The sequence below is a fragment of the Thalia democratica genome, chromosome 7 (genome assembly GCF_965202585.1).
Source record: "Thalia democratica chromosome 7, ktThaDemo2.hap1.1, whole genome shotgun sequence".
Taxonomy (NCBI): domain Eukaryota; kingdom Metazoa; phylum Chordata; class Thaliacea; order Salpida; family Salpidae; genus Thalia; species Thalia democratica.
The window spans coordinates 30,858,488-30,879,416 of record NC_139171.1 but is presented as its reverse complement, the minus strand read 5'-3'; the positions used below and the strand labels follow the sequence as shown (position 1 = coordinate 30,879,416).

Genomic DNA, 20,929 nt, shown 5'->3' with positions numbered 1-20,929 from the left:
ATTTATTTACTGGTCACTTATCTTCCAATATGTGTAATATCTTTAAAAAAGTTAGTTTATTTGAATTGACATAGCAGCTTATCTATCAGTAGAACAAAACTGCTAAAATGAAAACAACAAGTAAGTTTTCTACAAGTTTATAAAATCTTATTTAGCGTTTTTATTGAGAATCTTATTGAGTGTTATAAACAGAATCTTGACATCTAGTGTTTAAATTTTATAATTTGAATGGAAAACATTCATCTAGCACCACAATCATTAATTTTAAAAACGACAAAGTGTATATAGCTCGTTAATATAAAAAACTATTCAACAAGCTTCATTAATTTTTAAATTAGCTTTTTTTTTGTTTAAAGGGTTTATTTTTTTAGTAACTACTAATATATATATAGGTATGAAGAACCGAAAATTAAGTGAACTAATTACAGCTACAAGGTTAAACAAACTTTCCCTCAACGAAATTGCAAGTAGTACAATTTCTGCAATCTTAGAAGAAAAGATACAAATAAAAAATGTAGCTTCTGTTTACAAGTTCGTGAATCTGTTCAATTTTTCTAGCCTCCTAGGTTCAACCCTTAACTATATAGAACGTTGTATTACGATTGTTAGTGATAATGAAAGCTTTTCAGAACTTGAATATAAGTTTATTTCTAAAATACTTGCAAGTTCTAAACTTCTAATTACTTCAGAAATTGAAGTATTTGAAATAGCAAATAGATGGTTAAGCCACAAAATTGAAGATCGTAGCAAATACGCTGAAGATCTTTTATTAAAAGTTCGTCTTCAGTTGCTTTCAACAGAAACTATAAGACATATTTTAAATGATTCAAAAATTACAAAAGCTGATATTTGTGTAAAATTTTTAAGTGCTATGCTAAACTGCAGAGATAACTGTTCTTATAAATCTTCAAGTGATTATCATACTAGTAGGTATTGTAGCCAAAAATATTTTAAACTTGTGGTATGTGGATGTCTTAACTCAGTAACATTAATGCCTTATCGCTATGTAAGTTCTGTTGACTTTAACAAAGAAGGAGATGTAGAAGCTTATCCACCAATGAGAACGGGACGTAGTTCACCAAAAGTAGTTTATTTAAAAGGTGAGATTTATGTGTTTGGTGGTTGGAATAATAATGAAAAATGGATAAAGTCTGTAGAAAAATATTCACTTACTTCTAAAACATGGAGTCAGGTAGCTAAAATGAAAGATGATCGTATAGATTTTTGTGTTTGTGCATTCTTAGATAAAATATTTGTTATTGGAGGTATGAAATGTGGATGTGAAACTAGTTCTTGTTTGCAATTTGATACAAGTGATTATAGTTGGAAAGAACTTGCTACTATAAACGAGGCAAGATCAAACGCAGCTTGTGTAGTTTTTGAAGATAGAGTTGTAGTTTCTGGTGGATGGAGTATTTTTGGAAACACTTTAAACTCTGTTGAATCATACGATGTTCTACCAAATAAATGGTCAGCAATGCCAAATATGAACTCTGGTAAATCTGACCACAGTTTAGTTGTTGTTAAAAACAAGTTATTTGTAGTTTCAATGAGAGAAAATGCTTGTGAAGTTTTTGACAGGATTTGTGAAAAGTTTATCTTAATAAAATCACCAGAATTTTACTCGTTTTCTACCATTAGTGCTTATTCTATTGAAAACAAAATTTTTGCCATTCAGGACGACCTGAAGAAAATAATTACTTATGATGTTAACAAAAATGAATGGTCGGAAGAATCTTGTGAAGTCAGAAAAAACCTTCGGTGGTCTTCTTGCGTGACAGTACCTTGTTTATAAATAATATTAACCCAATTATATGTTTTAAAACTTAAAAAAAAAGGTTATAAGTATTGTTTTGATAATTGACAAAAAGACTAGATCACATAGAAATAAAAATATACAAAAAATATTATTCTCTACTCTTTGAATATATATGGAAATACAATATTTTGATTTTAGGTTCTTTAAAATAATTTAAGTCAACGATTAATGAGCAATTTTTTTTTCTTGTTGTATCTTCTTAGGTTTTTATTTCAATGCAAGATTTTAAAGTTTAGAAGATCGCTTTGATTTTTTTTTTGACTAATAAACAATGTTATTTCTTATTGCTTTTTTTGCTTATCGACGTTTAAAACATAGCTTGAAGTAGACATATATTAAAATAAACAAGTTTTTTAACCTTTTATAATGGTTTTTATAGAAAAAATACAGTTTTCAAATCTATTTATTCTTAGATCATCTGTGAAGATTACTTTACATAGAAATTTGTCATTTTTGCACGACGTCACTTATGCTTAAGTGCAGTTTTTGTATTAGACTTAATTTATTTATGTGTCACGTTTATGTACATATCAGGGTTATTGCACAGAGCTTCATTTTAGCACGGCATAACTTTTGTATATTAATATTTTTAACAAAAGTATTTAAGTGAAGTAGATACTGGAGAGATCTTTTTTTTTTAGTTTTTGGTAAAAACAAAATGAAACATAAATTTAAATTAGTTTTAAATTAATTAAACATATTCGAAAGCGGCAAAGCTTGTTTAGTGAATTTTGTTCAGTGTAAATGTTTAAATGAAAAAATATATATGTATATATACTTCCTACATATGTAAAAAATGATTTAGAATCTACCTAATCTTATAAAACAATGAAAATAGTTATATACAATAAAAATTAGAGATAAATAATAAAAAATTCAACTTAAACAGCTTGTGAAAATTTGATTCAACTAAGTACTTTTGTCAACAGTTCAAATCTTATAAATTTATTTTATTTTAAAATATGCGAATTAGTTGCGACTGACCGCTTTAAAACGTAAGATTAAAAAATATTTTGATATTATGATGAGGGAATTTTTTTTTGAGTCACGAATACATGCTTCACAAAAATATTTAATATTCGTTTCTCACGTGATAGTTCAGAGTTTTCATAATTATTTTTTCAAACTTTCACTTATAATATTTGTGTAAACGCGTGTTAAGATTAGTGGTGTCTTACGTCACAGTTCAGAGTTTTATTAAAAGATCTTTGTATAAAGCTTCAAATAAAAAAGTTTGTATATTAGCGTGGTAAGATTTTCTACTTAAATATCAAAACTTCCTAAAAACAAAATAAATTCTATTAAAAAAAGACTTTAACTCTTATATATGGTGTTTAGTTTCTTTTTTTATTAATTAAAGTCGTATAGTATAATTTTTTATATTCAGGGAACATTTCTCATATAATTATAACACAAATGTGAACCTGGTATTATCAACAATTTGTACAAGCTTAGTTATTATTTTAATGTTTTATTTTAAATTTTCTATAAGGTTCATTATATACTACTTAAGAAAGTCTTTAGATCGATGCTAAAGTTTTAGTGACATTTAAATTAAAGTTGTTGTTTCATATTTTTATTTAGAATCATTTTTGGTTCAAATTTTAGTCCTAAATTTTTGATTTTGGCTTCTAACTTTTTAGGGTTATTTGAGTTCAATTGTCATAGCAGTAAAATTATTAAAACTTAAATTGTTTTTTATTGACTAAACATCCAATCCAATTATTGTGTAACCAGTACAGACACGTGATACTTTTGTTAAGGGTGCAGAAAATTTACAGATATTTAAAAACCCCTTTGGTTGATATTTTAAAAATAATTTGTTAAGATTAAAGTACTACACATATTAAAAACTTAGAAGTAAAAGATTAAATAATGTTATAAATGTTTTTTGAAATCAGTTCTGGTTAGCATAATATATTTTTCAAGTTAGTATCTGCTTCAATAAAACCCACCCCAAGAAGCCGTTAATTATTAATATACGGTTAAAAGTATTAACATTCAGGCAATTTGGCAAGATATTTAATATATTTGTAATTTGCTTAACAAAACAGTAGTCTGATTTTAATTTATAGATTGTTTTTACTTGGAAACGATGTTTTTGTAGTTCCAAAATCACGTATTGTATAAAACTTTAATGAGGTGGTTTATGTTTTTATTGTAAATTATGCGTTTTTAAAACTTATTTGTCACAAAATACTAAAACTCATTTGTTATACTTTTAAGTTTTGAAGTATTAATCAGTTTTTCAACTAGAAGTATGCTCACAAATAATACATACAATTATTTTATCGTATCTAGTCTACTATTTAGTTTTTTATCAAACTTTTATTTTTTAATTGAACAATTTATTACATGAATAAGAAAACACAAGTAAAAAGTATTTGATTATATTAATCGTAACTAGTAAAGTTAAAGAGAACTTCTATGAAATGAAAAGTAAATATAGATCGCATAATAACTTTCGTAAATAAACTAATTCTAGTTGAATTTTTTTTACTACAATATACTAAATTGTACTGATGTTCTCGGTTTTTTTAACAATAACTTCATTAAATAGGCATAATTGTAGAAGATGAAGTTAATTTTATTTTAATTAATTTTGAGTTATTTAAGATACATTGTAAGGCTAATGAATTTACGCATAAACAATAATGAAAAGCAAATTAACTGATGTTGCTGATGATTCAAAGTTAAAGCAAGAATGCAAAAAATTAAAATAGAAATAAACAAGCTTTTTTTTTATTTTTTATTTAATTCAACCACAATAACAAAGTTTCTCAACACAAGGAATATTTTATGAATATTAGATGCTGCAGACTGCAGATACTTGGTTTTGGTAGCTGCACTCAATTGCTTTGTCTTTTAATTTCTTTAGTTTGATCGATGATGTCTCGAGCTATGAATCAAAGTATTTCGTGCTGATGCTTGATTTTCTCGAGAATTTATTTTTGAAGATGCTCCGTTGTTTTTGATTTGATTGATACCAGTATTTCCGAATAATTGATGATTATTTTGCATACTTTGTTAATATTGGTTTTTAAAATGTTAAACAGTTTTTAAACAGTATATTGCTTAAGTTTGATGCTGGTCAAAAAGATAGTTTTAGCTGGAAAGTTAACGACCGCAAATTATTATCGATCTATATATTTAGTAAGACTTATGACTTCATAATACATGAATACAAAATTTTCTTAATTTTTAAGTTAAGGTATTAAATCAATTTACAGCTCACTCACTAGGCTTTAAAATAAAGTTATTTAATTTAGCTTCAGGTGTTACAGCTGTAGCAGGGCCTTATTTAAAACAATCTTTAATAACCTTAAACTTTTTGTTTACAATTTTTTTGTTTTGTATTTTTTACTAAGTGCAGCCATAGCTCAAGCGTTCAACCACACGTGACGCCCCTGGTTTGAACAACTGTTTTTCTGTCTAAAAAAAGTTAAACCTAATAATAGACATCAGTGTCGACGAATGATATTTTTCATATACTGCGAAAACATACAAGCATCAAAAAACTGTAATTTCATGCTTTGAAATTAACTTTACGAGACAAAAAAACAAAAAATTATTGAAGGGAAAAGTATATGATTATTTTTATAGTTCTATAATGCTATGATAAGGTTTTAAACTTTTCTTGGTAGAGCATCTGTTCTAACGTTTTACTATAAATTTGGAAAATTTCATTATGGTTAGTGTTAAAAACGGTTCCGATTGTAACGTTGAAGTGTTATACTAATATTTGCAAAGTCACCAAATTAAAAGATTTTTTTTTTTAGTTTATAGCCTTATCCCTAACTCATCTAACTCAAACACGTTTAGAATAATAATAAAAAAGTTAACAACCAAAAATATAAAATCCTGAAATTTTTTCTTTTAATTTTATAGACTCAGCAAATATTAAAAGTAAAACTTTAATGTTTCAACAAGACTCTGATAAAAAGTCCTTGGCAATTTTATTTATTACTTTAACTAGTTTAAATTCTACTGCGAGGATTTGTAAACACTAAACACAGTGCTTTATATCAAGACTGCTCCACACTAGCAGCGCCTCTGGTAAACACTTCTAAGTAAATGTTAACAAACATGTTTTCTTTATATATCTAATATTTTAACATAGTTGAGTCAGACATTGACTCATTGGTTTAAGTTATACTGGTAAATTTAATTTGTTTAAAAAATAATAGTTACCATGATTTAGGCTAGCCAGAATTTCAAAATAAAAGAGTCTCGAATACTGAATACTGAATAATAGCCGATTTTTCCTTCTAATCTGGCAACCAAGCTCTGTAATTTAAATTTAAAATTTTAAAACTAGAATTAAAACTACTTATAAAATTTGTTATGACTTACTATAATCGCTTTACGTACCAGGTCTTAGACCAAATGTTTTATCTATTTTGTTTTTTGTTTTTCAATAACCAATATCACAGAGCAACTTATAAAATACATCAAAAATAATATTTATTAATAAGAAAACTTTTGAACTTTTTAAATAGTTTATTTTTTTGAGGGTGTTTGCCATCCAATAACTTATAATTATTTTTTCCTAAAATATTTTACTTTAATACATTTGTTCCCCTCAAAATATGTTACAAAATGTTAATAGCCAAAATTGTCACATCAGTTCTTGGCATTTTTAACAATAAATTTTATCAATTAACCATTTTTAAAAAACATCATGAATTTTTTCATATATGTAAATAGTTCATGCAGTAATAATTTTTTAGTTTGTTAGTTTTTTTGATGTTTTTTTGTTAAGTTTTAAACAAACTTGGTGTTAATTGGAAAAGTTATATGTAAAGTTTCAACTCTAAAATGATGGCTATTAATACATTTGTTGTTTTATAATAAAAGTTTTTAAATGTCTAAGATAAACAAGGTTTACATAAAATAACATTTTATCAGACATTATTATTTTAACTAACCTGATAAGTTATAAAAACCACATTAAAATACACAATTTTTGTTTTTATACAGTATAATACTTAACTATTAGATAATTTTTTAGTAAAACAATTTTGCTGAACTACAAGTATAAAATTTAATGATTTAAGAAAAAAGATGATAAGTTTTAAAACACATCATTTGATATATATTTAGTAACAATAAAAATATATTATGAGACATTTCAAAAAGTCTATCTAAGAGTTTTATAATTTTTTTTCAATTTATATAAGTATCTCAACTTCTATTGATGCTGCCATTTTTTTTGTAGGAAGTATAAATCTTATTTATATGGTTACCACTTTACTTGAAATTCTGGAAAAACCTTAAATTTGACAATTAAGGCAAAAAACCTGTGAAAAATTTGGAGTTTGGGAAATTTTGAAAAAATACCTGGAAAAACCTAAAATTTTGAACAAAAATCATTAAAAAAACTTGAAACACCTAGAATTTTAACAACTTTTAAATGTTCAGTAGTAAAATTTTGATTTGACTCAAAAATTTATCATATAGTTAAAAAATGTTTGACACCAGCAAAATATTTTTTTATTAAACAGTTAATTAAAGTAGCTTTACAGTATCTTTTAAATGTTTTTAAACTATTTAACAGTTTCTTAGCTTAAACTTAACTTTAAACTAAGAATAGACCCAAAAATGTATTCTTTTAAAAGCCTGAAAAAAAAACTTTAAAAAACTAGTGGCAACCCTGTGTTTAGTTTGTTGCGAATATTAGCTTAATAGACAATATACTGTTGATACATACTGAAGCTACTTACACTTAATTAAAATTTTTATTATTTTTGTACTTTGTTAAACATTTTCTAATAGTTTTGTTGTGACTTATAATTTGTTTTACCCTCTTATTTCTTTAAATATAAATTTTTTTATAGAACTATATGTTAACTACATTATTAAAGACAAAAAAAATGATATAAAAATGTAATTTTAGGCTACTTGGCTTAAGAATAAGGAAATAAATTAATAATGCTAGTTAGCAGTCCAAAATGTTTAAGATAAAACAAAAAATGATTTAATATTAATTTTAGTTGTTATAATAAAATCTAATGCAAAATGTTTTATTAACAGTAAAATTTTTTTGAATAATATTTCAAGTTTTCAAAAGATAAAAAAGGAACTTGTTTACTAAGATATACACTCGAAAAATGTTTATACTTTCCTTGTTATATATCTTAAGTTTAATTTTTTGTAAGAATTAAATTCCAAAAAAAAAAATTGTTGTGTTAATACATAACTTTAAATTTTAAGAATAAAAACTGTTTTTTTAAATGTAAACAAAAAAGGGTAAAAAATGTAAACAACAAAGGGTATTGTCCCAATTTTAATTTTCAAACTAATTATGGAACTGACAAAATATAAGTCCCCAAAGTCACAATATAACTGAAAAAACTTAGGCCACAGTCACAATAGAACAGACAAAATTTAAGTCCAATTAACTCACAAAAGTATTGAAAATGTATGAGTACGACTAAGTTACAAACAATGGTGACCAATCTTAAGTCACAGTAACTCATGTTAAATTTATGTAAGACTCTTGAATATTTATAGAATAAAAAAATAGACAATATTTGCAAGTAATTAAGACAGTGAAGACCAGTAACATGCTGAAATTTTTAGAAATTTGTACCATAGGAGTTTGATAGGCATGATAATTAAATGAGATTTTTAATTGAATAAGTTGTTTCAATCATAATGCTGATGATTTTTGTCTAGTTATTGCAGGGGTGCCACACAATCAGGGAATCAGGTAATTCAGGGAAACTCAGGGAAGGTTCAAGTTTTAAAAAATCTCAAAGAAAATCAGGAAATTTTAAATCTTTTTTTTACTCAGAAAAAACTCAGGGCAGTTTTTATTTTTTCTAAAAATTTAAGTTAAATTTTCAAAAAAATCTCAGGGAAAATTCTTTTCTAGATCTAGAGTAAGATTTAGTTAATTCACTTAGTTTCAATATTTTGTTCAAAAAAGTTAATATATTTATTTTTGTGTTTATTTAGAAGCTTTTACCCTTTCGTCTAGAGATCTTAAATATTCTTAGAAAAAACATTGTAATTTTTTAATAAACGGTAAAACTTTTAGGATTTTGAAATCTCAGGGAAACTTAGGTAAGTTTAAGGTTAATGAGGGTAGTTTTTGGTCACTTAGGGAAGATTTTTTGACTCAAAGAGTGGCAACTCTGTATTGACAATTTATGCTTATTAGATGTTCTTAAACGGCTTTTAGATATCTTTGAGTACTATTAGTTTTCTAAATGTGAAGGCTTTAAAATCATCTGTTGAAGATATTTAATTTACTATCACTGTGTATTTAAATTTTTCCTATTTTATTAGTTTTAGACTAGTTTAATGTTTTGTGTGTTATATATTTAAAAGATTTTTTCTGCTGTAAGTTTAAATAATTAAGAGAAGTTGCACTGTTTTGCATTAAAAATTACTTTCCCTCACTATTGTCATAGCTAAAAGTAAAAGTAGAGAGAATCTTTGAAAATAGCAGGAAGAGTAAATGTATTGGATTATCAGTTTTCTTGCTGTATTATTTACGGGTTTGCCACTTTACCTTGAATCTACAAAAAACCTGAAATTTGATAGTTTAGACCAGGGTTTCCCAAACTCATTTACTAAATCGCCCCCTTTTCAGCAATTTGAAAAAAATTCGCCCCCCACAATTTTAAAAAGTAGTTTTTCTTTTGAGTACAAACTTTTGAGCTAAAAAAAGTTGTGTTCGAAATGTAATTTAGCCTGGTACTTCTTATGCACGCACTTTTGTGTTCAAAGTAGTTTACAAGGCTTGAGAAAATAATTTACAGTTATTTTCTTAGAAGCCCAGTAAAGTGTATTAAAATACTTAATTATTAAAAAGCCTTGTGTAATCTGTAATCAATCTTGTTTAAATATGAACTGTTGTGAAACTGGTGAAACTTTAAGGCCAGTGGTGGACAACTTTTGTAGTCAGCAATTCATATTTACTAAAATATATTTTCTTGTTTCAACTCGTTAAAAAAACGTAAATGCGGGCTGCATGATTTGAAAAATAACAAATAAGAAAATTAAAAAACTCGAGCAAAATTGTAATAAAATCATTTAGTATTATTGTGATCTAGAAAATACTATTGTGAACTGAAAGCGAAATGAAAGCGTATTTCAAAATGTTAAGTATCAAAAAACTAAATTTTATTTATTTTGCACAAGTAGTTTTCAATTTACTTAGCGGGTCGAAATTCAACTGGATCTGCGACTCGATCTGAGCCGTACGTTACCCATCTGAAATTTTAACTGAAACCTGACATTATAATAATATCACATATAAGAAATTTCGGACATTTAGAAGTTAATACTAAGTAACTTATTTAAGCCGCACAAAATACTTAAATTATTTTATAAATAGGCATATTTTAAAATAACTATACCAGAGATTAAAAAACTTTAAAATAATGAACACATGGTTGCCACTGGTCAAGCTGAGAAAAAATTCCTAACTTTTCCTGACTTTTTCCTGACTTTTTACCAAAATTTTCCTGACTTTTATATACCAAACTCTTAAATTAAACTTATTCTAAAATACATAATCTAACATTTGAAATTATATAAAGCTTTCAATCTAATTTTTATACAAGTTAAAAACAACAGTTTTTTGCTGAATTCTATCATCAAACTTCCAGTACTTAAGTGAAGTAATTTAAAAAAAAAAGACATAAAAAAGTAAACTAAATCTGTTGTATAAAATATTTCCTCTAATCATTTAGTATAAAATTTGTAACAAATAAATATACTCTTATTTACTTTAAAAACTTAAGTTACTCTACAAAAAATACAAATAATGTGTAAACTTAATCTTGGCATATACCTCTCTTAAAACTTATTTCATAAATTTAAACAACTTTAAAAAATTATAAAGAGATAAAGTATACACATCAACTTGATCCATAAAATTCTAAGCTAACTGCTTAACTATAAAGAACTTAACTATTTACTTAAACAAAAAACACTTAGATTCTAAATTTATGCTAGATAAACTTTTGTGTATATATCAGTTTCACTATGGAAGTGTCCTTGCTACAGATTATCAATACTAAAAAGCTTACAAAATCTGCTTGTTAAAGTAGGGTACTTGTTCAATATGTTAATAGAAATTTTTTGCAGTTTTATAAAGGATATTTTATTTCGAAAGCAAAATTATTGGATTCTATTAGCAAATTTCTATCGTGACGTAACTATAGTGGTAGGATGGAGCTGATTTTCATTTCTGCTGATACTGACGTCGTTCCAAGGACGCATACAAATTTTAATCAACAATAATCGAGTTACTTTGCTGAAATCGTGATCCAATTTTTTTTTACAATTTCCACTGTGAGGAATTTTTTATCTTAACTTATACCAGGTGAAGGCATTGGAAATAAAATTAAACATTTTTGTAAGTTTCTAGGAAAATTTTGGAATTTTTTTCTGACTTCAAAGGACTTTTAATTAATTTTTACCGTTTGAAGGCTTTGGAAAACAAGGAATTTTGTAAAATTAAAATGACATAATCTGACTTTTTTTTTAATTTTATAAAATTTCCTGACTTTTCCTGACTTTTTTCAAAACCCCCCATTTTTTTTAATTTCTCCTGACTTTTCCTGATTTCCTGACTTTTCCTAACCGAGTGGCAACCCTGTGAACAGTTTATTTTACACATAATAAAATAAAAATTAAAAAATAATTTCTGATCTAGTTTGAGGAAGTTTGACCGACTGGTTGATTATCTTACATGAAAAGTGGTTTCATCAACAGCTTCAATTAATGCAGTAAATTTATTAGTTTCAATGCTAAGTAATATTGTAAGCAAGTTAGTTGTAAAATTAAAAATTTAATTTCAAACTTTTTAAACTATTTGTTTTGTAGTACAACACCATGTAATAGTATTTGACTTGGAATAATCTTTAGGGAACTAAACCTTAATTCTAACAATTTTTTTTCTTTATTAAAATTCAAAAATAAAAAAATCCAATGTTTTACAGTTAATTCTGAAAACAGAAAGTAATCAATTAAAAAAACTTTTAACTAGGTTAAAATGTTTTTTGTAACTGTAGCAGTCTTTCTGATGGCTTATTTAGTTCTGTTTAATTTTTTTTTTCTAGCTATTAGCCTCTAATAATTTAACAGAGGAAAACAGTGAAAAACTAAAAGCTAGTGTTGAAGTATTAAAATAAACTAAGTATGTTCTAATTGCTAATATATGTTGAATTAAGATAATACAAAAAACAGTTGTATTAATAGTTTAAAACTTCTTATATAATAATAAATTTTTTAACAATAATAAATAAAGTTAGAAAATAAAATTGAGTTCAAGAAACTTTTAAATGAAAACGTAGAAGTCATTTGAAATAGAGACCTCAAATTTATACTCTTTTAAAACCGAAAAATTCTTTATAGACATAAAAACTTTAATGGTTACCAGAATTTTACAATCAGATAATAGTTATATAGTGATATAAGTTATATACAGATTAAACAAGTAATAACAAAAACCTGTCTTTCAAACAAATATTTTAGTCACTATGCTATAAAAACTTTTAGTGTAATGTAAAACGACGAATATAAACTACAAAATTAACAAGGTCAAAATAAAACTATTAACAACTTTAAAACATAAACCATTTAATAAATATAATAGACTTCCGCTTGAGTTCGCACTTTGAAAAAAATCAAAAAGTGCAAACTCAGAAAATTATTACAATTTTTTTTTTTCTAAATGACAAATTTCAATATGTTATATGCAATAATGTTAAGATTAAACATGAAATCCACTTCAATATAAAACAAACTTTCATTAAAAAAAAAGATCTATACAAGCTATTAAATATTATATATTTTTTGTTTTATAAATATTTAGTTAGTAATAGACTTGACTTAAGTTAAATTTAAGAAATTATAAATTTGCATTTTTTTTGGGTAAAAAAGACGAAATCAAGAGGAAGTCTACCATAACTAATATTTATTAGGCATTATGCAAACCTGTTGTAGAATAAATAGCTTTATAAAGTTATTATTTTAAAAAGAATACTTAAATACAATACAAACCGGGCTAAATAAGAAATATTTCAAAAGATCAAATAAAATTAAAAAACTTTCAAAAAATAATGTCTGCTACTGAAGTCTAATATTATGTGAAGGATAAGGTTCATGACTGCTTGCAAGTTTTTCTAATCTGATTTTTAATCAGTAAAATAGAGCCTTAAGCCACTTCTTTTATAAATATCTAGATTAGATCTTTTGCTCAAGATGCTGATAACTAAACTGAAAGCTTTCTCAACAACATAGCTAGAAGGAAAAGCTATAAACAACAGTCTAAATTCTTCTCAAATGATTGGTAACTTTTGCCTTAGTTTTTGTTGAGTCCAAAAGCTTTCATATCGTTCTTTGGAAGAACTTACTTTAAGTTCAAGGTCAGTTTGTAAGTCGTTTACTTCAAAAGTATCTGCCTCGAAGGGATCCATATTTTTATCTATATGATAGCTTTTTTGTGTCAAATCTAAATTTTACTACTTAATATGTTAAAATTGTTAAAAATTCCAGATTTTTTCTAAGTTATTTTTTTGCCTAAATTGTCAAATTTCAGAATTTTCCAGGTTTCTAGGTAAATTGGCAACTCTGTATAGTTTTATTTCTTAGTCTAACTTAGTGACTTTTCAAAAAAAAAAAACTGGAAATATCATGAGGTGATAGTTAATAATAAATAACATAGATTTATACAAACCATTTATGATCCCAAATAACATATATGTCAGGTTATAAAACAGTGAGAGGGATTTAAATCGTCTATGATTTTTAACGATTTAAATCGTCTATGTAATTGTTAAATAAGGAAATATTTACTTGAAAGTAGGAGTCATAAGCACTTGATTTTTTTTCTATCTGTTACATAAATAAAAGAAACTTTTTTGTTTAAGTTTCACCTCAGGGTCAAATAATTAATAGCAAGCTAAAATTAGTAAAATAGCAAGAAAAAAAGTAAAAATCTTATGACAGCCCAAAATTTTAAAATCGCCCCCTTTTCGCCCCCTTACTAGTTATCGCCCACCCTTTCGCCCCCTTATTAATTATCGCCCCCCCAAATTACTAAAATTGCCCCCAGGGGGGCGATATCGCCCACTTTGGGAAACCCTGGTTTAGACGAAGAAAAAAAACTTGGAAATCCCAGAATTTTGAACAAAAACCACTAATAAAACTTGAAATTTTAACAATTTACTTATGCTCAGTGATAAAATTTCGTAATATAAACAAAAACTTTTTGTCATCATCAAAAGTTTTTTATCTAAATACATTTATAAAATAGCTTTACAGTATCTTTTCAATGTCTTTATACTATTTAACACAGTTTCTTACCTTAAATAGTTTCTTTAAACTAAAAAAAGACTTAAAAATGTGTATTTTTAAAAACGTTGAAGAAATTTAAAAACTTGGAAAAATGTTGGAAAACGACTAGCAACTGAGCATTTATTTAAACATCAAAAATTATTAAACAAGGCAACCAGTAATAAACAGTAATTATACTGTTTATTAAACATCTTTTTATAAACAACTCTAATAACTATAATAGATATTTTGATTTTAATTCTAAGTAGTTAATTAGTAATTTAACATATATTCTTATAGTATATTCCTGTTAGATTTTATTTTAGTTTAAATGTTTTGACCACATTTAAAGTATTTTCCACAGCATGATGTTTTTGATATCGAGTGTTTGATATTATTTTTAATATAAAATATAACCACTAAAAGTTATTATTAGTTTTTATAAGTAGTATAGTATAGAATACCTTTAATACCTATTTATTATAAATAAAATTTAACTTTAATTATAGTTCATGTGGTTTTACACTACACTATAACTTTACAATATATTATTTGATAGTTTTATATTTTACAGGTTTTTAAAATATTTATAAAAGATAAACTATGTCAACACAACATAGTCAGATAAAAAATACTACAAATAACAAACAATTGGATGAAGAAGATAAAAGTGTAAGCAATATTGCAGAATACAAAAGACTTGCTATTCTGAAGTATTGCAAGGAAAATGGGGTTAAAAAAAATCTGTTAGATGAGTTATCCATTTCAAAAGAATTTTTTAAATTAGGTTTATTTATTTTTTTTTATATTGATAATATTATTTTCTTTGAATTCTATAAAAGTTTTCTCTTTGTTCGTGATATAACAAACTACAGTAGTACTCATCACTAGCTACCTTATACACAAATTTTCTTCCAAGAAAACAAAAGTAAATCATAAACCTTAGTTTGATAAACTTAAATAATTCTTTTTTATTTCTATTAATGAATTAAAAGTAAGAGGTTAAAAGTTAAACTATTAAGCTTAAGTTTTGAACAATGGTAAGTCCTCAATCAACGAAGCTTATCTCTTGTAAACAATAAGCTGTTAATCGTAATTTAATCCAAGGATTAAAGCTTTGTTGTCAGTTTAGAATGTCATTTAAAAATTTATGTATTTTTGAATCATTTCCAGCCTGGTTTAGAGTAATACCTTCAATTAAATTAGTAGTATTTCAATAGTAATTTCGCGCATGTAGTGCTTAATTTTTAAGCATTCTGCTGAATTCATCTTACTCATTATGTTAAACATATAATCATCAGACTTAATACTACTTAATATATGTAATATCTTTAAAAACATTAGCTGTCTAAATTGCGCGAGCGTACAAAATTGCACGAGGGGAAAAAATTGCACGAAAACTTAAAATTGCACGAAGATACTTTTGCACGAAGACTAATTTGCACGAGAGCACAAAATTGCACGAAGATAAAGTTGCACATAGACAAAATTGCACGAAGGTTCACTTTTGCACGAAGACACTTTTGCACGAGGGTGCATTTTTGCACGAGCAGACAATGATGCACGCAGATACTTATGCACGAAGGGTCATTTTTGCACGAGTGACAATTTAGCACGGATGGTCAATTTTGCATGAGTTTTGTTAGCTACCCAGGTACGGGTCAAAATTGCGCGTAGACATTTTTGCACGAGGGGACAAAATTGCACGATAAATTCTTTTGCACGAAAAAATGTGTATAATATATTTAAAAAAAAAATCAGAATTAGAAAAATTAATAACTAAATAATAGAAAAATACGAAAAAAACTATATAATATTAAAAAAATAAAAAATAAGTAAAAATATTAAGTAAAAATAAAAAAAAACAATTAAAAATAAAAAAGTAAATAAATATTAAGTAAAAAAAAAATCAACTAATAAAAACAAAATAATAGTAACTAGAAAAATAGAATAAAATAATATTTTTAATTAAAAAAAAAGTTATTTTTAAGAAAAAAATAAATATTAAATGTGAAATAGATTAAAGTAAATAATAAAAGAAGTCAGAATTTAAAAAATCAAATTACTAAATAATAAATATATTTTGAGAAATCAAAAAATAAATAAGATTTATAAAAATTAATAAATTAAATAATAAATATATTAAATAAAAGTCCAAAACAAAATTTAATAAAATTATTAAAAAAAGTTAAAATAAATGAAATAAATAATTAAAAAAGTTTAAAAGAAATACTAATAATTAAAAAATTCAAAATGAACAAACTAAATAATAAACAAAAATCAATCAAAAAAAAAATTATAAAAGTAAAAATAAAACTAGATTATAAAATTAGATTCAAACCGTTATTAAAATATAACTACCAAAAAGATTTTTTTATACTAATAATTTTTTTTGTTAAAAATAGAAATTAAGTAAGTCTAGCTGTTGTATTATTTTGTTTGTTTTATTTTAGTCAAAAGCTTGTATCTCCTTTTTTTCTAAATAAGTAAGAAGAAAATTGCTTTTGCCAGTGCTTTTGCTTAAGTCTGGGTTAGATAAAGAGAAAAAACAAAGCATGAGAAACTTAAGATATAATTAGAGTAAAACGCGTGCAAATAGTAATGCAACTAAAATAAAGTTTAGACAAATAGAAAATAATGATATATAAATTATGTTTAAAAGTTTTATAAAAAAAAAAACAATTTTAAGTATAATTTATGGAAGTACACAGCCATAACAGAACTTTCTGTACAATGCACAATAAAATTTTCATCAGACGGATTTTCTCCTTTCTAAATTTATTTAATTGATTCACTGTTATGCATGCTAGTTTTTTTCTGTACAAAAGTATCTTCGTGCAATTTTGTACGCTCGTGCAATTTTAACAGCTACCCATGTAAACATTATTTACTTGTTATTATTTTTCATCTTGTTTTATTTCATATCGAGTTAAGTATAATTTTAATTTAATTTAAGTTTACATCAATACATGTTTATTCTTTAATAAGGGATATTTTTATTAAAATAAAACCGTATTTTAATTAAAAGCTTTTTAAATTTTTTATTAGTTTTTAAACACAAAAATTTAGTTTCAAATTAAAAATAGCTAAATAAATTCGAAAAATAAATAATACTAATATAAACCTAAATAACTTTAAGTTAACTACACTAATACATGCTTATTTTATTTTGTTTTTATAAATATAAAGGTTTAAATATATTTTTTATTTAGTTATTTTAAGTTAGTACTATTTTGTGCAAAATTGAACCTCGTGCAAAACTGTCTGTCGTGCAAAATTGACCTTCCGTGCAAAATTTTAACTCGTGCAAAATTGAGCTTCCGTGCAAATTAGTCTTCGTGCAAATTTGTGCCTGCGTGCAAACTAGTCTTCGTGCAAAAGTATCTTCGTGCAATTTTGTACATTCGTGCAATTTTATTCTCGTGCAATTTAGTCCCCACGTGCAATTTAGTAACCTCGTGCAATTTTGTCTTCGCGCAATTTAGACCCGTTCCCCTTTAAAAAGGTTAGTTTATTTATATGACAAAGCAGCATATCTATCAGTAGAACAAAACTTTTAAAATGAATACAACAAGTAATCCAAATTTTTTACAAGCTGACAAAATCTTATTTAGTGTTTTTAATTTTTATAATGTGAATTAAAAACAATTATATAGTGCCTCAGGAGGTAATTTTAAAATCAACAAAATGTATATAGCTTGTTAGAATAAAATAAAAATATTATTTTAGAATCAGTTTTTTTTTTTCTGTTTAAAGCGTTTGATTTTTTCTAGTAACCACTAACAAAACTATTTAGGTATGAAGAACCAAGAATTAATTAAAATGGTAACAGCTATAAGATTTAACAAACTATCTCTCAACGAAAATGCAGTTAGTACAATTTCTGCAATCTTAAAAGAAAAAATACAAATTAAAAATGCTGCTTCTGTTTACCAGTTTGTGGATTTGTTCAGAATATCTAGCCTCCAAAGTTTAACACTTAGCTATATAGAACGTTGTTTTACAATTGTGAGTGATAATAAAAGCTTTTTTGAACTAGAATATAACTTTATTTCAAAAATACTTGCAAGTTCTGAACTTCTAATTACTTCAGAAATTGAAGTATTTAAAGTAATTGATAGATGGTTGAACCACAACATTGAAGAACGTAGCAAGTATGCTGAAGATCTTTTATCAAAAGTTCGTCTTCATTTGCTTTCAACAGAAACTATAAGACATCTTTTGAAAAATATATCATTTTTTAAAAAAGATGATGGTTGTGTGAAACTTATAAACAAAATTCTAGACTGCATAAAGAGTAAACCGTTTTTATAAATCTTCAAGTAATTGTCATTCAAGTAGGTATTGTAACCAAAAATATTTTAACTTATTGTTTTGTGGGGGTTATAACTCAAAAACATACATGACTTGTAGCAATGTAAGTTGCATTGATGTTTATAGCATGGAAGATGTAGAAGCTTATCCACCAATGGAAATGGAACGTGAATGTCTGAAAGTAGTTTATTTAAAAGGTAGTATTTATGTTTTTGGTGGTTTTGATAATATCGGCAAATGGATAAAGTCTGTAGATAAATATTCACTTACTTCTAAAACATGGAGTCAGGTAGCTGAAATACATGATGATCGTTATGATTTTTGTGTATGTACATTCATAGATAAAATATATATGTTTGGAGGTAAAAAAGATGGATTTTGAACTAGTTCCTGTTTAAAATTTGATAAAAGTGATTACAGTTGGAAAGAAGTGGACAAAATGAAAGAGGCAAGGTCGAGTGCAGTCTGTGCAGTTTTCGAAGAAAGAATTGTAGTTTCTGGTGGAATTAGTGATAATGATGGAAATGTTTTAAATTCTGTTGAATCATACGATATTCTACCAAATAATTGGTCAACCATGCCAAATATGAACTCTGATAAATATAACCACAGTTTAGTTGTTGTTAAGAACAAGTTGTATGTAATTTCACATTCAAAAGACGATTGTGAAGTTTTTGACAACATTTGTAAAAAGTTTACTACTATTAAATCACCACAATTTAACAATGGTTCTACCATTAGTGTTTTTTCTATAGAAGACAAAGTTTTTGCTACTCAAGAAAACATGCCAAAAATAAGAACTTATGAAACAAACGAAAATGAATGGTCGGTGGAATGTTGTGAAGTTATGAAAAACCTTCGAGGGTTTTCAAGCGTTAAAGTACCTTGTTTATAAAGAAAATTTTTAGTACGTTTAAGTTTAGATTTAACAAAAATTTTAGAAAATTATCAAACTAATTAAGTGAAAAAAATTATTTTTATATAAAAGATATAATTTCTACGCTTTAAATGTATATTTTTTTAATATTTCTAGATTTAATTTATACTATTTTACTTATTAAAAAAGGTCAATAGTTTTAGTCAATTCTTGTTTAGCACTATTTTTCTGACAAAGTTTTCTTCGATTTTTATTTTATTGAAAAACGGAGTTATTTAAATTTTTTTTGACTCATAAACAATTTTAGTTTATTTTTCTTTTTATCGTTTAATGCAGGGCTTAAAATAAACAAATATATATACATATATATCTAAATGTAAAACAATTAATTTTTTGTCTATTAAGATAGTTTTCTTAAAAAATGTTATACTTTTCAAAGCTACTTATTCTTGAATGGTTGAAAAAGATTATTTTAGCTCATATAAATGTTTCACTTTTGCATGACTATTGTGCATGTTTTCAAAAAAAAATACTAATAATATTTATCTTATCTAAGTTAAGTAACAACTCTTTCTTTTTTTTTATATTAGCTACTTTTATTTTTCTACGTCTCCCTCTAACAGACTATTAAATAGTTTTTTTAGTTTTGTACAAATGTGTTAATGTCGTATGTACTATAAAAAAAATTTATTGAAAGCGATCTTTTTGACAGTAATTTTCTATAGATGTGCTACACCATTTCTTTTTTAAATGTACCAAGTTATCACCTTTTATATTAAACGAATTGTTTATACTATTTATTAGTTATTTTTAAGTTAAACTTTGTTTAGTTTCTGGTTTACGTTTATTTCAATCTTGATTTGTTGAATAAAAATTATTTTATTTTTATTGCCCTTCTTGTGTGTCTTGTTTAAGGGGTACGGATTTTGATGCCTGAGTCCGAAATTGTACAATAAACAATATAATAACAATATTATGTATGTGTGTTTATATCTATACTTATTTTCTTATCAGATTTTTATTTGCTAATAAAGATTTGAAGAAAAGAAGTTTTTCTATAGTTTTTTCGTTCTAGTATGTTTATGACATAAAAACTGTTTATTGAACGATAAAAAAGCGCTCAATAAATTTGGTCTACAGACATGTTGTACAAAGGAACCTTTTGGATATCGACTCATACACCAAATGCTTATAATATTTCTTACGAACTATTATATTAAACTATTTTATTAATTATATGTTTAAATCTTTACTAATAAAACAATCAGTTTAACAAAATGAAAGATAAAAATTATTACGAAAGTTAATAGAACTTTTTATATAAAAATGTACTTAAAAGCTTGTTTAGTAGCATAAGAACTAAAAAATAGATATTGCTTTTCATCAACTTATAATAGGATATAAACAATACTAATAGCAAACATTTAAATATTTGAATGATAGGTTACAACCTCTTTAAATAAAGTAAAAATGTAATACGCTAAAATATCTTTACGTTCAATTTTATCAGTGTTTTGTGCGAAAAGTTTTATTTTGTTTGTCAATTTCAAATGAACATTAAATACTATTTCTCGTTCGAAGAGATAAATAAATTATTGCATAATTTTTTAATAATTTAAAAA

The 20,929-nt window shown here is 25.2% G+C and overlaps 1 protein-coding gene across 1 annotated transcript; it reads left to right on the top strand.

Moving 5' to 3' along the window:
- The first annotated feature begins 991 nt into the window (after positions 1–991).
- Positions 992–1,795, top strand: LOC145841243 (kelch-like protein 23). The gene has a single exon (XM_082948609.1). The coding sequence runs from the start codon at positions 992–994 to the stop codon at positions 1,793–1,795; it is 804 nt and encodes a 267-aa protein (XP_082804735.1).
- The last annotated feature ends 19,134 nt before the right edge of the window (positions 1,796–20,929 follow it).